This window comes from Phaethon lepturus, unplaced genomic scaffold (assembly GCF_000687285.1).
Source record: "Phaethon lepturus isolate BGI_N335 unplaced genomic scaffold, ASM68728v1 scaffold4851, whole genome shotgun sequence".
NCBI classification, from domain to species: domain Eukaryota; kingdom Metazoa; phylum Chordata; class Aves; order Phaethontiformes; family Phaethontidae; genus Phaethon; species Phaethon lepturus.
The window spans coordinates 55,849-76,007 of NW_010518326.1; the positions used below are offsets into that span (position 1 = coordinate 55,849).

Genomic DNA, 20,159 nt, shown 5'->3' on the forward strand with positions numbered 1-20,159 from the left:
AGTACAACATCATGCACCAAGTTTTGCCCACTTGACTGGCAAGACAGCCAAGCTTATAGACACAAAGTGTCTATCCTTCCTTGCCTGTCTGTTCAGTGGGACCTTTATTGTCCTGTGTACCTGCCTGGTGTATGCCAGAAATAACCTAAGGGTACAATTCATGCGAGTTTTACCTGGGGGGCCAACAGGTCCTGGAGGTCCTGGAGATCCAGGTGGACCTTGACCACCAATGCCAGGGATACCTGGTGGTCCTGGGAGTCCTGGTGGTCCACTTGGTCCAGGGTCACCTAAAAGAACACTCTTGTTTAGTTAAATAGTGAACTCAGTTCAGAGATATTGGCTTTCAGAGGCAGAGTGCCTGCACATTGTACTTGAAATCTTGTCCTTGCATGCAAACAAATATGGATCTGACACAGGAAAAAACACACTTCAGAGGCTATTTCTGAAAGCCAGAGATTTGTCCTCACTCTGTGTGGAATGTGTGCAGTTTACATTTCTAGGCTACACAGACATATGTTATTGCATCACAACCCACATCAAACTCAACAGATGCTCTCCAGCAAACCAAGCATGCTCTGCAGTTCAATACAGACAATGATTAACAGTAGGAATTTGTGAATTGCTAACCCTCTGCATGTTGAACCACAGTGCATCTAAATGACAATTATTCCATTGAAAAAGTTTTACCCCCATGTTAACATGATTTGTCTTTAGAATACAGACTTTCAGATGCTGACCCACAGATTGGTATTTAGTCCCTTGCTTGCTTGTCTTTTGAGACCACATGCTTTGATTTACATAGGTGTATCTGATTTGGAAAAATGGACCCTGAAGTAATTGCTCTAAAGTCAGCACCACTTGCATTTAACTGCCGTCTGACTCCCAGTATGTCTGCATTTTTTTTAAAGTTCAATAGAGAACAGAAAAGGGGCAAGTTCTCCATACCTTTGGGCCCTGGAGTTCCATCAAAACCTGCCCGTCCTGGGAGACCAGGGTTTCCTGGGAAGCCAGGATCACCTTTAGGTCCTTGAACTCCTTTTGTGCCTGGTGGTCCTGGGGGTCCAGGTGGTCCTGGAACTCCAAAACCACGATCCCCCTGTAACAAGTTAACAATTTTTTTAAAAGGGCTTTTTCCAAATTTAGCCTCCCCTAAAAATGTTAAGTAGCAAAGAAAAAATGCCCACCATATTAGAGTTCAATTTCCTTTTTCCTACCCTCACTCAAACCTCAAGTAGAGAATGTGACTTCCCCACCATCAAAAGCTGACAAAAAGAGGTGAAATCCTCCCCACTGACACAAAACCACCTCTAAGAAAGTGAAGTTTTATCTTAAACAAGCAAACACAGACCTTCTGTCCTGGGAAACCAGGTGGTCCAGGAGGTCCATCAAGACCAGGGCGACCTGGAGTTCCCGGAGCTCCGGGGGGGCCTGGAGTCCCTGGGAAACCTACACATGACATGGAGGTTAGGGCAGCAGAGGAGAGGATACCAGAGAGCATTAGAACAACTCTTGAGAAATGCTTAGGACCCATGAAAAGCAATGTCTGAAAAGAGGTTCTGTGCTACCTCAAACATACTTGAGGGGTACTTGTTTGGCTGAGATAACTTTTGAGTATACAGTCTTTGCCACAGAGGATCTCTGGGACTCCTCTCAGAAGAGGGCACTCCCCATGCTGTGTGCTCTAACAAAACCCACAAACAGTTCACATCAGAAACATTAACATCTTGAGGCAGCATTTGGAGATCATTTCTTGATGCAAGCTCAAACATTCATCATTTCCCAAAGCTTTACCCATTTGCTTTTGTGTCCTTGGTTTACTGAAAAATGTAAGCTGCCATGAAGAAGCAGTACAGTGAACAGAGGAATAAGAGCTCAGCAGGTTTTTTTCTAATACTTCTGAAACTATTATAAAGATGTATAAATTCAAGACAAACATTTTTTTGAAGGACTCTGGAGACATAAATCAACTCACTAGGAAAAAGTGAAGAGACACAACCTCCTTCCTATGTCACCTCTTCCAGCCAGTACAATACAGTAACATGGCTGTAAACATACCTTTTGGGCCAGGTGGACCTGGAAGTCCAATGCCAGGAATACCTGGCTCTCCCTTTGCACCTGGGATGCCTGATAAGCCACGCTGACCTGGCTGACCAGGATCTCCTGTAAGAAGAAAAATATCAACATCATTATCAAGAATCAGTCAGAATAAAAAGCCCTTGGAATTCCCTGGATATCTAGTTGCTGCTTTACCTGGAAGACCTGGGTCACCATTTCTTCCTGGAGGACCAGGGGGGCCAGGAACTCCTGGTTCTGTAATAGTCTGGCCAGGATCACCTTTTGGACCTAAAGCCAAAAAGAAGAAATATGTGTCACTCAGTAGAAGTTTCTTTTCTGTTTTAATTTGAGCAGAAAAAGATGCTAGCCACGTCCTCAGCTTACAAAGAACTTAAACACCAGCAACACTTCACCCAATAGGCTATCCGCCTTTGAGCCCCGTACAGCACTTACAGGCTTAGAAGCATTTTTTAATGTTAAGACAGTTTTCTTGAAATGTTATTTTTTTAGCTTCCTCCTAGGTACCGTTACAGGAACAGTATTTTTCATAGCTGACACCAGCACACTCTGATAAGGATCTGTGTAGTTGACAAGAAAGTAACAAAAGCAAACTTGTTCAAAGCAAATCCTTCTTTTCAAAAACTGTTGTAGTTGCAGTATTATTAAACATAAGCCAGATGGTAGTTACAATGCATTTCCACTATAGTCAGTCGAGGAAGATAAGCTTCTCTAGAGGCCAGAGCAGAAGGGAGAATCATGTGCCTATACTAACATAGCACAAATTCTGCTCACTACAATTCTGTGATGATCTTCAGTAAGGGAGCTTATACATACTAGGTCTTACAATGCCTTTGGGAAAAGCTTAAAAGCAGCATTATGTTCTGAGAACTAGCCAGAGCAGAAGGACAAAACTTATTTTACAGCTTTTGTTCAATAGCACACAGAGACCAACTCACCAGGAACTCCAGGAGGCCCTGGACGGCCTGATACACCTTGGATGCCCTTTTCACCAGGTGAACCTTGTGGACCAAAACCAGGAGGTCCAGGAAGACCTTTGTCTCCAGGAAGACCTGGTATTCCTGGATCACCTGGAATACCCATTTCTCCTTTGAATGCAACACTGCCCTGAAAAAAGGAAGAGCAGGATGGGAAAGAGGAACATGTCTTTACTAGCAAAGGAGTCTTCCATTGCTTCTGTTTTGAAACTCTTTGGCAGTTTCCATCCTTCTAGCTCTCAAGGTCATTAGCTGCCTACGTCTTACTAACACGATAGAGATAAGGTCTAAACCTGGCTACTTAGTTCTTCACGCTACATGGGTGAAATGTAGACAATGGCAGAAGTGACCATCTGACACTACCCAAGAGAAGTCTCAGCTTATTTTTAGAGGCTTTGACAGATTCAGGGAGTACCTCTGTGTATTGCCACCAGATTGGCATCTGCTGAAGAGAACTACTGTGTTAGTCACATTGAGAAAAAAGTGCAGTTGCCAGTCCCCTTATCTGCACTATGTCAAATGCATCTAGGACTTCCCAAAACATCTGTCCAATCAAAGACAGCATAAAATGGAACTCACAGGTTCCCCCTTAGGGCCAGGTAGACCTGGCAGTCCATCTCGTCCAGGGGTGCCATCTATGCCAGGGAGACCTGGAGGTCCTGGGAAGCCAGGGTCTCCTTTGTCACCTTTCATTCTTGGAGAAGTCAGGACATCCCCTGGGTCTCCTTTAGGACCAGGTCGCCCAGGAGCACCTGGGGATCCTGGGAATCCCTGAGGGGGAAGAAAAAAAAAAAAAAAAGAAAAAGGTATTTTAGTTTTTCTTTCATTCTCTGAGTTTGGCAGAATGTAAGAATTACGCATTCAGGCTAGTTACGGACAAAAAAAGAAGTATTAGACAAGAATGCATATCTACTGTGCACAGATCTACCAAACATGCAAGACAAATGAGACACTATTTTCCCACCAGAACAGAACACCACCACTTACTGGTGGCCCTACAAGGCCAGTTAATCCAGGAAGCCCCTTTTCACCTTTTGGTCCAGGAAAACCAGGAGAACCTGAGTAGTGCAGAAAACGTAAAAGAAAAACATAAAACTTAGAAGAAGAAACTTACAGTAGAGCTGTAAATATCAAGCATGTTGTTTGCATAAGATAATAGCTAAGTTGTTTTAAAACCAGGTAAGGTTTAGTCTGGTTTTTTTGGAGAGCTTTATTTTATTTGAGAACAACAAAATTTGCAACTTTAAGTTAAATCAGTAGCGTCAAAATATGTCACACTTTTAAGAAGTTCCAGCTCTTCTACCATTTCAGGAATAGCAAATAGAAGTTAATTTCTCTCTTTCAGTTAAATCTATAGCAGACCATAAACCTTCAATATGCAGAATGTTTGCATTTGTCTGTCTTTCAGCAGAGATTTTTTTTTGAAAGATCAGATTAAAAAGAAAAAAGTGATTGTTTTACACGTATCCGACCTGTTTCTTCCTAACATTCCCCAACTGTGCAAAATACGGACATATATCATTAGCATTATCCACAGATACTCAGATACAAAAGTGACTTTATAGAATATATTAAGCAAAATAGTGAAGACTATTTAAGACAGCCTCACCTGGACTACCTGGAGGTCCTGGTGGTCCTCTCTCCCCAGGAGGCCCAGTTATTCCAGTTCCTATACAATTGAAGCATGTGTCTCCTTGATCACCTAAAAAGATTTGCATTGAAGAAGCATACTTGAGCATCAGATCTTAGAAAAGATTAAAATAATTCAGTACAACAGCAGTTGCTTTCTTGCTACTGATCTCTAATACAAGTCCAAAATGACTATTGTATGTAATTATACAATTGCTTAAATATTAGAAGGCTTCCCCCATGGAGGCCAGATTGAAGCTTTTTGGTTGCTAGGAGTCAGACAACCAGTATCAAATATGATTAGAATTTATTTATGATAGTGCAAAACAAATTAAAAAAATGCTTTCAATAATAAAAATTAAAACTGTGGACTTTTTTTCTTAGCAAGAGTTCTCTTCTAAATTTGGTACTTAGAAACTACACTTCAAACTACAACTCTAAACCACATATACCAAAATCACAAATTTTAATTAAACTCCAAGAGTGCAAAATAAATACTGTGAATGTTTCATTGATTTGACAACAAGTTAAACTCATTTCATTCAAAAAAAAAAAAAAAAGAAAAAAGAATGGTTTCCAGAAGTTTAGGAATTTCTTTCACATACAGACATTTCTGTCATTCCTCAATGTAGTATTTAAGCACTTCATGTAGGTTAATTAATTAATCCTTACAATCTCCATGAGAAAAAAGACTTTTGTTTGAAATGAGTGCAAAATTAAGTGAGATGCCCAAAGTCATCTATGATGTCCATGGCTGAGCTAGGAAAAGATTCTCACTTACCCGTATCAGCATCCTCATTGCAAGGTTGTCTTTTTGGAAACAAGGATACACATTAAAGATGTCTTTCTTTTGTTTATCAAACAAACAAAACTCATTGCAGATTGACCAACTCAAATTGGGAATCTTGCATTTATCATTTCAATGTTGCTTTCCATAAAAAATGTCAAATTTATTCATGGAGTACGTATAAAACCTTTTCATATAGAGCTGGCAACTTGCTGTTACAAAGCACTTAGTTTCTATCCACCAGGGAGGTACTCATAAACCTGAAGTTCCATTTTACTTTAATCGTGACCTTCCATGCTAGGCCCTAGCATTGGTTGCACTCTCAGTCACTTTGAGATTCCTGTGCTTTAACACTAGATGAGGGACTATCCTATCCCCAAACAAAACAGATTGACTACTCAAAAGCAGAAAATACCTGCACTCAACCCTACTGGGAAGAGACACTGTTTATCCTTACTTAATGCAGGCTTTAGATTGTTTAGCATGCTTTAACAAAAAGAGAAAAAACAAGATAGCCATGACACTGTACCTTTTTGGCCTCGCTCCCCTGTAAAGCCTTGTTGTCCTGGAATTCCTGGAGGACCTGGCGGCCCCTGCTCACATATCCCTTCACCTAAGGAGAATTGGGAGAAGTTTAATGATCAACTTGTGTTACACTGACACGATTAATTAATACATGTATTCAGTACAAAAATGCACTTCCTAATACTTGTGTGAATATTCTAAAACACCCACACAATCAGAGACCAAACATTTTGGCAATTCTGAGGACTGCTAATGAAAACCCACCAATGTAATCAAAACTCAAACGGAAACAATCAGTGATATTACACAATAATCATCAGCTCTCCTTCACAACCTCAACTATCTCCCACTACTTCCCACAGCTCGTATACTTCCATCTCTTCACTACATTCTGCTATTCAGCTTCATCATAAAAGTATGTGTATGAAATATCATTAGAGCAAGAGGACTTAATATGCCAATGCCATCTAGACAGTAGATTCGTCCCTGAACCGTGTTAGCCCCTCTCCAGTACAGCTTTTCAGTTCTCATATTCCATTTCCCATTCCCTGCTTCCCTTAAACCAAAAAGGAGCTAAGAACCTTCATCCAAAATGTCCACTCCCAAGCTAATTTTGTGTGGTCTACACACTAGAGTATTTATCAAATTAAACTGGAATTCTGTGAAAAATTACTCCTTTGACTCTCTTGGTATCAAAATTCTTAGCAGGAAATAGTCCCTCCAAGCATTTATTAGATCACGTCAGGAAAGCTATATTTACTCAAGACCGTGTTAAAGTGGTTACCTTCTGCCTTATGCACAAATTTTAATGTAACTTTCATTAGTTGGATTAAATAGGATGTAACATAAATTGGAGAAATACTTAATTTTGTACATTTGGGCCAAATCTGCTTGGCCCTGGAGAAGTGTCATTATTGTGTGAGTTAGCACAAAGGTCCCTCAAGTCTGACAAGATTTCTTCTCTTCCAGTCTAGCTGAATCGCACAGATAACTCACAGCAGGGTTCACTTGAGGTAGAAGAGGCATGATAAAGCCAGACTGCAGCTCACGCCATTGAATTCCCAAATTCTGTGATTGTCCTTAAGGCTAGAGTTCTCCTACAAATGTCATGATATGCAATGGGAACCACTTGGAGAATGTATATGAATATCTTGGAAACTCTTGGCTTCAGCTGCTGACAAACTACACCTTTGGAGGTAGAATTAAAAAATAGAATAAATGTCAAAGCTCTTCAGTCTCTGCTACTTGCTGCCTATGTGGTCATCACTTACCAGGAGGAACAGATGGTGCAGGTGGCCCTGGGGGACCTGGTGGTCCTGGAGGTCCTCGTGGTCCATCAAGTCCTGGTTGCCCAGGAATAGAGACACCGGGTAAACCTGGATCTCCCTTCTGTCCTCTCTCACCAGGTAAGCCAGGTGGGCCAGGGGGTCCAACAGTAGTGATCCCTAAGATGGGAAGAACTTAGTTCCTTTCTAGCTCAAAGGTTTTTTGCAAGGATGACAATGATAGATGGTGAATAACATGCTACATGTCTTTCCATGTATGTACTCCATAACATTTCTTTTATGGGAATCAAACCACATATTGACATGCAGTGTTTGACATATGCACATTTTACATTTTCAGAGATTTTTGTTTGAAAAATTGGCCTGAGACTCAACAACTAAGTTTATGAAGGAAAAAAGCATAAAACAGCACTAATGAAAGGAAGTACTGATGGAAAAAAGAACATTTACGAGTTGTAACATCAGAAATATAATGTTCTTCTCTGTGCATGTATAATGCAAATACCGGACATTTCCATTGTAGACTCACATCATCTCCTCCCTTAGTACTGGCCAACCTACAACAGAGACTAAGTTTGATGGCCAGGTACCAGGCTTCTGGTAGACAATACTTTCTCTGTGGAATGCAATGGATAGTGTATGTTATAGGTAAGTGATAGAGATAAGTTACCCCTAAGACCATTAAGCTAGTATCTGTTTGACAGTCTTGATGACTAGCATGCTCTGTTCACCTCACCAGGGGCAACAAACGTTCAGAATTTCTCATATTATCCCCATAAGCTAAGAACCACCCTTCAAGCTCAAAGGTAGCTCTAAATAGTTCTGCCTTCCCTTTCTGCTCAGTCCATCTGTCAAAAGGAGTGTGAAAAGACTGTGAAGCTAAATATCCATTCAGAAATTCGAGCATACGACTTATTTTAATGCTTGCACTCCTACCTGGAGAACCTGGCAACCCAGGTGGGCCCGGCCTGCCAGAGAATCCACGCTCCCCTTTGGCTCCTGGAAGTCCTGGCAATCCTTTGCTACCTTTTGGTCCCACTACTGCATCAATGCCTGGTCTTGAAACGACCTGTAAATGTTTCAGGTTCATGTGAAACAACTTGGCAAGAAAAAAGTCAGTGGAACAGTAAAGAGATGTGAGGAAGGAAAAGCTCAACATACTTCAAACCTTATGCAAATGACAGGATACTTTTCCCACTCCACTGAATTACCAGGAAAAATTCCAATAAAGAGCACTCCCCAATTGGAAGCACTTTTACTGCCAAGCCAACATGGTTAGAACAGGCTTCAGTGAAGCTGACTCAGTTTCTGCTGGTCTGAGGTTATAGCCTAGCCTTGTGTTTAACATAGCAAATCCTAGAGCACAGAATCTATCTCAAAAGAAGGAAACACTTGCTTCTATTAGTGAATATATGAAATCTTCACTGGTTCTGTTATTGTTATACCCAGAGATGGGACTCATAGTCACTTAAGAACTATGAGACAACACTGTCAACCAAATGCAGAAAGAAAAGGAAAGATCAGCAACTTACAATGCCAGGAGGACCAGGGGGACCAATGTCACCTTTTTCACCCTACCAATGAAATTAAGAGAATTTTTTATACTGCGCATTAGTACACAAGAAAGTTTTGGCAAATATTCCTCAACACTGTACCAGCACAGGCAATGCGAGAGCTCAACCAGAACCGAACTCAGTGACGGCAAATTTTCAAGCTAGTATTGCAATAATGACAAAAAACCTGGCATACCTTTTCACCCTCTCTTCCTGGAGCACCATTTATTCCAGGACCACCAGGTAAACCCTTCAAGGAAAGAAAGAATCACACTCAGATCTTCTCCATATCAGAAGAAAAGCTTATAAGGAGTCTGCTTAGATTAGAAATGTACAAGTTACTCACATCCCTACCGGGCTGACCAGCTTCTCCATCTTTGCCAGGCTTTCCCTTCAAAGACATAAACATGCATTGAAATAAAATGCTTCAGAGGTGAAGAACTCTTATGGAAATAGTGTTACTTATTTCCCATTTTTCAATAATTTTTCTAGAATGCAGTCCTTGTGACAAAAGCATCAAAGAAATCAACCAGGTATCATCAGTGGAGTTATCTAAACTGAGGTTTTAATTTTGAAAACCATAGCACAAAAACATGACAAGTTTCAAAGAAATGTTGTGCAAATACAGCACAAAATGATCTCCAGTTAACTGTTGCTGATTTTAACTATTGCTGTGTTTAATAATTCCCTTTATTTTAATATCAAAGAAATGCTTTCTTTAGAAAACAGATCCTAACTCCCTAAACATAGAACATTATATTTAATTAGGAAATTAGTGTAATGTGACCGACCGGTGAAATTAAATGCAAACATTTTTGTGTCTGAATTTTAATTCTCCGTTAAGCCAAATGTAATTTTCTGAAGAATAGCATCAACAAAAATATAAAGTGTAATTCTGCTCAAAGTAGTGACTTCCAAAAACCATATATTCTTGCTGAATAGATCTGTCATTGCTGCAATAAAAGTAGTGCAAGCTACACTTTATTCCAGAGCATTCACTGGGCAAGACAAATAGAACTCTATTGTTAGCATTACAGAAGGAGTATGTATGGGGGACACCTGCTGGAACAGAACTAGAATAGATGATTAAGCTTCACCACAGTGCCAAGATCAACTCTCAGTCACCGAAAAATTCATAATAAGACCTCACATATATAGTGTATTAGAGTATAATGTGATTTGTGAATTCTTTATTATTAGTGATGAGTTCTGATTCTCAAAAATGAGGTTTTAAGATTTCCTGTGAATTTGCAGAACTACCTGTTTGATTACAGATACCAACATTTTTATGAATATATCTGAAATGGGTTTGAGCCACACAGAATCATATGGAGTTCTAAACGGCAGCTGTAGAGTAACTTTGTAGCAAAACTGCACTTTAAGTATGCAACATACCCACATTCAGAGTAATAAAAACAAGCAAAAATTTTAGTAAACAAGCTTTTGGCAAAAGGCATCTGCCATGTCTCCTCAGGACTTTTATCCTTTCAGATCTTTGCAAATTTATGTGGTTCCCATTTACTTTTGCAGAAAGAAGTGACTTGGAAAATACAATTCAAAAACCACTCAAAATATAATGAAAATTTTGGCTTTGTAAATCTGCCTCATTTCATATGTTCCTTAAAGAAGGCAAATCAAAGCCCTCTCCTAAATCTCAGCAACTAAGGAGGATTTTATCTAGAATAACAAATATTTGTTTCCATTGCACTCATTTCCTATGGAAATTGGAAAACCTATTACCAACATGTCTCTAAACAGTGTTTATATGTTGTCCAATTAACCTGAGCAAGACTTGTGTCGGCTTTCAAAGGGGCCTATTCTGTTGATGAAACTATGGGTTCAGTAGCTGTGAAAGTGAAAATACGGAATGCTTTGAGCTGGTAGCAGCTAATCTTTTCTTTGCTGGTCCAGCCCATGTTATTTTCATCCTATTTCTTAGCACTTCTATGATCTTCCTCAGCTTTTCTGAGCTGTGATATCCAGATTGGATTTGAGTCTAGACAGGATCAATGACTCGTGGTATCCTCAGATGCAGCTATCCTGACTCATCCCCTCCTCAGCACATAAAATGAAGTAGTCACTTGGAAAGTGACAAATGGACTTCTGGTCCTAATGCAGAGAGACTTGGTTTCGTGACTCACCTTGCAAGTAAACCCACTGAGAATGAGTTTACATAGACCAGCTTAAATATCTATCAATCTCATGCTGCTTGCCAACCCAGTATGTGGCAAACTGAATGAAGACCTTCTCTAAAAGGAAACAGAAAACTGTTCCTTCAGTCAAGCAGTCCAACAACTTTGAAAAAGGTTTCCACATGTAACCAGATAACATCATTCAAATTAGTTTCTCCTGCCCCCAAAACTAAGATCTACATGTAGATAATTCTATCAGAAAGCACTGAGAGATCCATAGCTAGAAGCACTTTCATGAACCAGATGCGTCATCTACTAGTTTGCTAGGTTATGGAAAACAAAAAGAAGTCTCTTACCCAGAGGCCCCACCTGAATTCAACATTTGCTTAATTCTCAAAGATAACACTGATTGGAAAGATAATTGTTTGGTTAAACAGACTACTTACTCTTTTGCCTGGTTCTCCTTGCTCACCTTTTTCACCTTTTACGCCACCGGGAAGACCCTGGACACACAAACGTCATCTTAAACTGAGCCCACAAGCCAGAGTAGAATGAATTTACAGTTCTGATACAGATGCAACAAAACACAACTAAAAGAGGACTACTCACAGGAGGGCCTTGTGGCCCAGGAAGTCCTGGTGGGCCTGGATCACCTGGAATACCCTGTCAAGCATGGGCAAAGAAAAAGAGGATTAAAGCCTACATCACTACATAGTAACTTTGTTGATTTTTTTTTTTTAATAGAATCTTTTTTTTTGCTGTAATTTAGATTTCCAAGTACTGTGAACAGCAAAGGATCATATTTATTCTTTCTTTGTGTGGAACTTCAAGTGCATCTATAAATTTTGTTAACTGCTCATCCTGTTTATTTAGATGATTCACTCCGCTAAGACACAACTACCTCCTGCGTGCACTGAAGCAGCTGGTTTGGTGGCCTGCAGCTGCTATACAATAATAAAAAGAAGGAAGAAAAAACTGAAAAAAAGAATGAACAAATGCCAGGTGTTGAAGTTGTGAGGCCATCAGGATCAATAGTGTGTTCATCAGAAAAGTGTCACAAGATCACTGTGTTAAAAAGTTAGGGTTTCTATTTTGTCTTGTTACACCTCTGTACAAGTTCTTAAATCTCTTCACCATTAACCTAAAGAAAAGTTACACGGTATTGAATCCACAAAAGGTTTCTGTGCAAAGTTTCTGTTATTTTCTTAGAGGCCTCCCAGACTTTTACGAGCCCACTTGATTTTTCAGTAAGAGATCATATGTGGAGGTACACACCAGAACTTTGTGTCTACTTCACAAAAAAAGTAAGCGTAATGTTGAATTTTTTTACTAATTATGTACTACCAAGCATAACCTCTGTTGAAATAAAAACAAATTTTTAAACTCTGAAATCATTGTTAATTTAGGTCAAAGGCAATGCACTCAGACTGCGTTTGGAAGTCTTAGTGCTTTAAAAGGAATGTAGTTAGAATACTTTTATTTTGTACATTTATGTAACTTAATGCCAGTATAATTAGTCCTTCAGAGATCCCTGATGACAGAGGCAAATTACTCTGACCCTAATAAAGTCAGATGAATTTTGCTTCAACTACAGTATGGTCAAAATGTCACCTTGTGTTTTCTTAGAACTATAAAGACACACAATGCTGCTCTTCACCTTCTGTCCCACTGCTCTGGTATGCAGCAATATTTTATTTTGGCAGGTTGTAGGACAATTCTGCCCTTCATCTTGATCAAAATCATTTGTTATCCTTCCTTTCAAAAGAATGTTAGGCACCACTAAGGCATTCCCTAGAGCTATCCACTGATGCACACTTGCAATGTGCAGTTATCCTAGAAAGGTCTCAGTCTCTGGTTTTGTCTGTGTCTTGGCATTTATGGGTGGGGAAGAATACATACAAATGAAACCAACAGTTTGAGCTTACTGTCATAATAGGGCTTGATATTTACTTTTTAGAGGCCAGAAACAGGGAAAGCACTTTATTCAGACAACAAGAAATATCTTGCAGCATCACTAACAACAAAAAAAAGGAGGAGGGGAGGTGAAAAAAGAAAAAAAGAAATTGAGTTAACATTTTTGAAGGACTTCTTCACAATGGAGGACATAGCTGGTTAATTAATGGGAATCCCCAGACAGCTTTGAAAAATCCCAGTCTGGGTGTTCCAAGGAATGAGAATATTTTAACTGCTTTTACTGTTACTATGAACTTCCTTTAAGAGAGTTTCTTAAGAATAGTTATTTCACTAAGGGAAGTAACACTGCTAATGTGAGTGGCATGCCTTCTATTAAAGGAAAAATGCTCAGGCCTGAAATAGTTGGTACTTTGCAAAAAATAATAGAACCTCTGCAAGAAGAGGCTGTAGCCTGACCACACACTCATTGCAGATGGATATAGTTTCCCACTCACCTGATCTCCTTTCTGAAACTCAATGTCATTTGGCCTCTTCTGTTCTCCAATTTGCCCTGGTGGCCCTGGAGGTCCCTGAAGACCTTGTTCACCCTAATGTGCAAGAAGATGGCAGTTCATTACAGGCAATACAAGCTAAAATGGCATGCATAAATATTTTGAAAGTAACAAGCAAAAATATCATCATGATCACCTACTCACTTTTTCACCTTTGGGTCCTTGGAAATTCAAACCCATATTACCCTGCAAAAAGTATAACTCATCAGCCTTTAGCAGTCACAAATGAACAATGAAATGAAAAGAAAAACAAAACAGTCCACCACCACCATCAATGAGGAAAAGAAAATACCTTAGGTCCTGGCAGCCCAGGTGGACCAGGAGGTCCCTATTAAAAAAGGAAACAAACAAACAGGTAATTTCCAAGCACTTTACATGCCCCTTTGGGGAGGAAAGTGAGTTTACATAGACCAGCTTAAATATCTATAAACCTCATGCTGCTTTTCATTGCATGAAAACAATGGTGCTATTTTGATTCCTATGCATTATACCCATGTTGACAAGGCACCTCGCATTCCTCATGCTATTCAGCTTCACAATATGTAAGAAACTAGTTCTTCATCTAAGTGAGAGTCTCAAATAAAATTAAATAGTCAGGTATTAAACATTATGGAAAGAATCATGCTGGTCTAAATAAGCTAAATCTCGTCCCTCAGGTTTCACACAAATATGGGGCCTGCACAAAGATTCAGTCTGATTCAAAGCAAAAAGAGGCCTGGGAACAGGCTGAGTGTTTCAAAAATATCACATTTAAATGTGCACAGTGGCAGCTGCAGGGTGAACCGAATGCATGGCTGCTGCTCTTTTCATACCAAGTCTTGACTACCAAGATCTCTGCACTTTACTGACCTGCCTCCGAGGACATGAAATGAAGAAGTAACTGCCCCATTTAACACTTTATGGGTAACAGGTTAAAGAAACTTACTGTCAAACCTGGGGGGCCTGGAGGGCCAACAGGACCAGGTATTCCCATGGAGCCGGGTGGGCCCTGGTGAGAAAGTGGAGGAAACTATGAGAGGCACCTTTTATGAAAAAAACAGTGAGATATTCAAGTTCAACAAAACCCAACAGCTGGCACCCCATACACATCAAATCAAAGTAGCTGACCACTAACCTACCAATCTGTCCTTGGGAAAGACCTAAAGGAGTGTACAACACATTAAGAGTGTTCTGCTCTCGACATCAATACATTTCTTTGGCTTGGATAAAGGAATGCTTTTTTGTTTGTTTTGAACTACTTTTGCTCTTTCTTTCTCTTCATGCACTGAGAGAGAACAACAAAACACTTTGTATTTGTGATTCCTCCCAGCCAGAAACAGACAATAGGGAAGCACAGATCAGAGGAACAGAAATGCTAACAGGCTCAGTCTGGTCAGAATAGCCTGGGGCTTGCCTCTCTGTACCAGGAAATGGGAGTCTCTGGCTTCTGTCCAGTCCAGGCCGATAGACTCATTTTCTGCTCCCCTTGTTCTTCCACTAAAGCATTGAATGGCTCAGTGGGGAAGCACAGGGCCTGGAGTCACTAGCTGTTCTCACAGAAGGCTGCTGGGAGAACAGAAACACTGTTCAGGAGGTGCAACATGAGGAGAACAGCTGAGATATTACCCTCTCCTTCCCACCATTCAAAACAGTGGCTACAGCCCAGAAAGGCAGATGTTACTTGCTTTACCTCAGGGTGAAGAAGGGAAGGGAACTCCAGAACTGATACAGACAATGTCTAGGAATGGGGAACACGCAAGGGAACTGTGAGTACTGCTGTCTGCTGGATACCACTTTCCTGACCAGGGGACCTTTCTGGCCTCTGTGAGTCAGCCTGTTAAAAGCAATATGGAAGAACTTACTTTCCCTCAAGCTGTAAACTTGAGGTACATAAGATGCGAGCCCTGCTTCTCCACCCAAACATATGGCTCCCCTAGCACCAAATGTGCCAATTGTGCTGTAATGCAAATACTTTTCATGTTACCTTTCTGGCAGAACACAGCTTAGTAGTACTTCACACAACTTACAGGTATCCCTGGAAGACCTGGAAATCCTGGGTCGCCCTTCTGTCCCGGCAGCAAGGATGTAATTATTTCACCTGCTTCACCCTAGAAGAAAAAGAGCTGACTTCAATTAATAGCACGTTTTACAATTCTTTATCATCATTCTCACTCAGAGAGACTCAGAGTTATGCTACACGCTAGCAGTACTCTTTAATATAAGTACTAAATTCTCCAAGAATAGCTCTTTTTAGGAGAGATCCTTGCATATTTGAAAGATTCTTTAACCGGCTAAACTAACAACTATTAAAAGCTCTCTTTTTATATGTACAAATATATCAGCATGGATTTAAATTTCAAAAGAATAGAGGATTTAAATACAAATGCTTCACAAAAGAAAGAGACATTCTAGCTCCATGTGAAAGGAATGCATGGGAGACAACAGAAAAAAGGCTCCTTCAGCTTTTTCCAATGTCCCACCTCATTAGACTAATGCTGAGTATGCTGTTGCAATAGTCATGCTTCATGTTCTACATTGAAGCACAGTTTCTCATTGATTTCAGGGAAGGTCTTTGTTTTAAAAGTCTATGTTCTGATCAGCTTGCCTTTTAATATCTTTAAAACAATTGGGAACAAAAGGAGCTGAGAAAAACTATTCAGCTTAATAGTCACCATTTCCCAGCACCAGTGTTATGCTGTCCTCTTGGGAGTTTATTGGAATAATTCTTTGGGTCAAGTTTCCTTTCAAATGGATTTGAACCAAAACTAATGTTTTGGTGCATGGTCAAAGAGGTCAAGGATAGAACAAAAAAAAATTTAAAAAGGGGTCCTTAAGGTCCAAAATCAGATCATGAGACTATTTACATTAGGAGAAAAAGCTATCTACATAGTAATCTATACACTAGAAAACATGCTTCCAAAAGGAACATAAGACATTGCACTATATTCTTCACTGGCTATTTTAAGTCATTATTGCTTTAGTCTCTAGTAGTATTCTTGAGCATGCACAGGAAAACTACTGGTGCATTTGGGTATTGGTGGGCATTTTGCTAACTTGATACCTCACAACACAAACAGACACCATCCCTCACACTCCCAAGGAAACCAGCTTCACAAAACAGCCTGCTACTTCTGGAACCACTGACCTCAATTGAGTAAAGCTACTGCAGAAGTTCCAGTTAGTTGCACTGGAGTGGCCTAGAAACACTAAGCTTTCTGCAGAATGCCACTGCAGTTTGCAACGTATTCACATGGTCTTGCACAAAAGCAAGCAGGGTTAGTTACGCCAGGTCACACCGCACACCCGTGCCTGGTTAGTACTTCAGTGTGCGCGTACAGAACACTTACCTTCATACCTGGCAGACCAGGGGGTCCCTTTGTTTAACAGAAACAAAAAACAAAAGAAAGATCACTAGAAAGAAATCATCAGTATGTTATTTGCAAACCACTAATCAGAGCTACACCATGAGACAAGCATTAAAAACAGAAATCTAAAAAAAGATGTGAAAAATAAGAAAATAAAATTTTCATGATCATCAGAATCAAATGGAAAAATCAGAAGTACTTTCACAGTGCATGTTGAGCATTAAAGGGACTACATTTCCATTTCCTAGCAATTTGTTTCTTTATTGCCTGCTACTATCCATCCTGTCTACTACACTTCTTTCTGTTTGTACTTTGGTTCTGACAGTCACTTTGCTGTACATCCTTGTGTTTTATAATGAAAACACCCGACACTGTCTCTTTTTTCTGCCCTATTAATCACCAGTAAGACTCTTTAGATGTACCAGATGACAGTATCAAGGCCTTACTTCTCTAACACACATGCATGTACTTTTCTGCAGGAGGCAAAGCATCTCAGCATGTGAGAATTAAAAAGGCTTTTTAGTAGCTTTACCACAGTATGCAGCAGCAAAGCTCACTCTTTTATTGGACATCTAATATATTCTGATTAACCATAAAGTTTAATATATTCTTATTTCTTAAAAGACCAACTGCAAAAAGAGGCTGATATTTATCTGATCTTTCATAGCTCTAAGTTGAAGTCTTTCAGTGGATTACAGGTAGATGATCCAAAAGTCTTTTACTTACAGGAGGCCCTTGTAACCCAGGAAAACCTGGACTGCCTGGGAATCCACGTTCTCCCTTATGGATGAAGAAAATGATTAGCCAAAACCAAAACAAAACATAATAAAACCAGATAAACAAATTTTGACTGAAAAGTCCAGTTTCATTATTAGCTTATTACTCCAGAGTAGCAAATTGTATTGCAACAAGCTATAGAATAAACAGTTTCTTAAATCACACACTGATTGAAAGAGAACTTTCCACGTTCAGATACTTCCACTTTTCCAGGCAAAGTACTATACTACAGAGATGGAAAACATACAGTGCTATAGAAGATCAACTTCTTTTATGGAAAGATAATAACTTGAAGCTAAGTGACGTGTTAGAATGAAAGTAACTCCTGCCAACAAAGATAATGAATCAGCATTTTCAATGCAATATTATTAAAAATTAATAAAGAACAACTGTTTGGTAATGAGTTTTTCTTGGTAGCAAGAGAGTCTACTACAAAGATGAGATACAGTATATGACCTAATTATCAGACACTCCTCTGAGTTGTTAGTTAAAAAATTAAGGATTAGAACAAAGAATTTAATTACATTGGCTGCAGAGTATAAATGTTGTGTCTTGGTGCTGGCAATTTCTGGCAAAACTTGTGCTTTAAGTACCAGACCATGACTCCTTCTCTCAGATGTGTGTCTGAATTACCTTGGAATTACCCACACAACTCAGTAACAGCAAGTACTGCTGCACATAATGAAGTAAACCTATTGCTACATAAAGGAGAGCAAGAGCTTTTTATCATATTATTGTTGAAATGTTAAGAATTTTAAAGGGATTCCACCTTTGTTCCATTGCATCCTGGAATACCCTGAGGTCCTGGTGGCCCATCTTGTCCTGGTAATCCCTTTAAGTGGAAAAGAGGAAAGAAGAGTTAGCTTGTAGGATGCTCTTCTGGGCCTGAAAGACAAAAGGGAACAGATTTGTATCTATACAGCCCATTCCTACTCACAGGAAGTCCTGGTGTTCCTGGAAATCCTGGAAGCCCTGGCGGTCCCTAGAAGGAAATTAACCACATATGTTTTAAACAGTATGGTATGAATGGATGTGCAAAAGGATTTACCAAGATTTTACTAAATGTAACCTATTTGTGCATATGTAAGTAAAGAAAAACAGAAATATCTGAATCACCTGTAAAAAAAGAATGCCATGCTGGACAGCCGTCAAGGTTCTTACCCTTCTTTCAGGGAAATATCCACAAAAACATAGAGAAGACAATGCAGAACAACTAAAGTAATAGTACGTAGATATATAGAGAAAATAAATGAACACTCATGGTGTGGAAAATGGATGTGTCCCAATGAAGTCAGAGATGCATCAATTGTCACCAGCTGAACGGTCTGACAAAAAGAAAAAGCAAAGGCACAAAACCTAAAGGATTTCCAGACAAATCAACCTCTCCCATATCAACCCTACATATACTGTGTCTACTTCAGAATAAATTGAAGCAAAGTTACTGGAGAGTGTTTAGGTCCTGTGTAGCAAAACAGATCAAACAAGTATTGGGACTACTCTCCCTAATGAATTTAAGTAATACAAGCAATACGTAAGATTGTATTACTTACACAATCTTATATTACTTATAAAAAGTAATACAATCTCTTCTAGCTGGTAAATAAATTACTCTTCAGACTTAAGTTAATTTCCCCCCCCCATAAATCACCACTTATGTGAGGACCCACTCAATGCCTGGCAATCTTTATCTATAATTCCAATATATCATCCTAAAATTGCACCATTACTTACTCTGATTCCTTTGGGTCCAATAGGCCCTGGAAGTCCATCATCACCCTAAAAAAACCCCAACAAACAAATAAAAAAAACACACTCAAGTTTGCAGTCTGCCTTTCTATCAAATTAAACTGTAAGCATGATAAAATTTCTTCTACATGTTAAGTGGACTAAAAGTTATATTCATTGTCATTTCCTGATTAAAAGCCCTCAAAGTTATTTTATTTTGGTTGTTGGACTTCGAATTGAAAAGTATTTGTTGCAGCTGATAAACCATGACTTAGAAGAAATGTTTGTAAAAAAAACAAAGCTATTTAAGATTGCTTGTAAGCAGAGACCCGTCATGTGCTTCCATCAAATATCCTACAGTGACCTCTTGTGGGCAAAACAAGATAGACGCGATTAAATGTGAATGATACTGTACCATTATTATTTTGTATTATGAAAAAGCAGAATTTCATATCAAAATCTTGATAAGAAAAGGCATTTATAGAATAAAAATATAATCAGAGCATCTAGTCAAAGATCCCTCTGTTGTTTCACTCTTGTCATATCCAATTAATCTTTTTTTTAGTGTAGACTTTCATTTTTTTCTTCTCACCTACCTATTTTTTTCTGTGCTTCTTTTTGATGTGCTTCTGTTAGTTTATTCTGTGAGTATTTGCAAAAGAAATGGCAGATCTTGGACAATCTTGTGCATATTAAATATAAATGCATTCAGAGGAAGGCTTTTCAACATTTTAATACTATATTACACCATCTGAGCATAATGATGTAATTCAGCAGCAAATAAAAATAAAGTGAAACCCTCCAGGGAAAGCAAGGAGCACTGAACCTCTGCCTCGGTTCAATGAGGCCTTCATTTGCACTGCCCCACCCAAAACCAGCCCAGGAA

General features: G+C 39.3%; 1 protein-coding gene across 1 annotated transcript in view; it reads right to left on the reverse strand.

Annotated features, from left to right (window-relative positions):
- The window catches only part of COL4A5 (collagen, type IV, alpha 5), a 57,818-nt gene that overhangs the window by 28,057 nt on the left and 9,602 nt on the right, over nucleotides 1-20,159 (reverse strand). The window contains exons 3-29 of the mRNA XM_010296685.1: nucleotides 19,280-19,324; nucleotides 18,486-18,530; nucleotides 18,318-18,380; nucleotides 17,498-17,551; nucleotides 16,754-16,780; nucleotides 15,434-15,514; nucleotides 14,353-14,415; nucleotides 13,720-13,755; nucleotides 13,572-13,613; nucleotides 13,371-13,463; nucleotides 11,572-11,625; nucleotides 11,409-11,465; nucleotides 9,177-9,221; nucleotides 9,027-9,080; nucleotides 8,810-8,851; nucleotides 8,214-8,346; nucleotides 7,263-7,436; nucleotides 5,996-6,079; nucleotides 4,660-4,752; nucleotides 4,038-4,108; nucleotides 3,630-3,821; nucleotides 3,012-3,180; nucleotides 2,251-2,343; nucleotides 2,056-2,160; nucleotides 1,349-1,446; nucleotides 946-1,096; nucleotides 174-287 (exon numbers count right to left, since the gene is read on the reverse strand). Of these exons, the coding sequence (XP_010294987.1) occupies nucleotides 174-287; nucleotides 946-1,096; nucleotides 1,349-1,446; nucleotides 2,056-2,160; nucleotides 2,251-2,343; nucleotides 3,012-3,180; nucleotides 3,630-3,821; nucleotides 4,038-4,108; nucleotides 4,660-4,752; nucleotides 5,996-6,079; nucleotides 7,263-7,436; nucleotides 8,214-8,346; nucleotides 8,810-8,851; nucleotides 9,027-9,080; nucleotides 9,177-9,221; nucleotides 11,409-11,465; nucleotides 11,572-11,625; nucleotides 13,371-13,463; nucleotides 13,572-13,613; nucleotides 13,720-13,755; nucleotides 14,353-14,415; nucleotides 15,434-15,514; nucleotides 16,754-16,780; nucleotides 17,498-17,551; nucleotides 18,318-18,380; nucleotides 18,486-18,530; nucleotides 19,280-19,324 (2,278 nt within the window). The remainder of the gene's footprint in view (nucleotides 1-173; nucleotides 288-945; nucleotides 1,097-1,348; nucleotides 1,447-2,055; nucleotides 2,161-2,250; nucleotides 2,344-3,011; nucleotides 3,181-3,629; nucleotides 3,822-4,037; nucleotides 4,109-4,659; nucleotides 4,753-5,995; nucleotides 6,080-7,262; nucleotides 7,437-8,213; nucleotides 8,347-8,809; nucleotides 8,852-9,026; nucleotides 9,081-9,176; nucleotides 9,222-11,408; nucleotides 11,466-11,571; nucleotides 11,626-13,370; nucleotides 13,464-13,571; nucleotides 13,614-13,719; nucleotides 13,756-14,352; nucleotides 14,416-15,433; nucleotides 15,515-16,753; nucleotides 16,781-17,497; nucleotides 17,552-18,317; nucleotides 18,381-18,485; nucleotides 18,531-19,279; nucleotides 19,325-20,159) is intronic.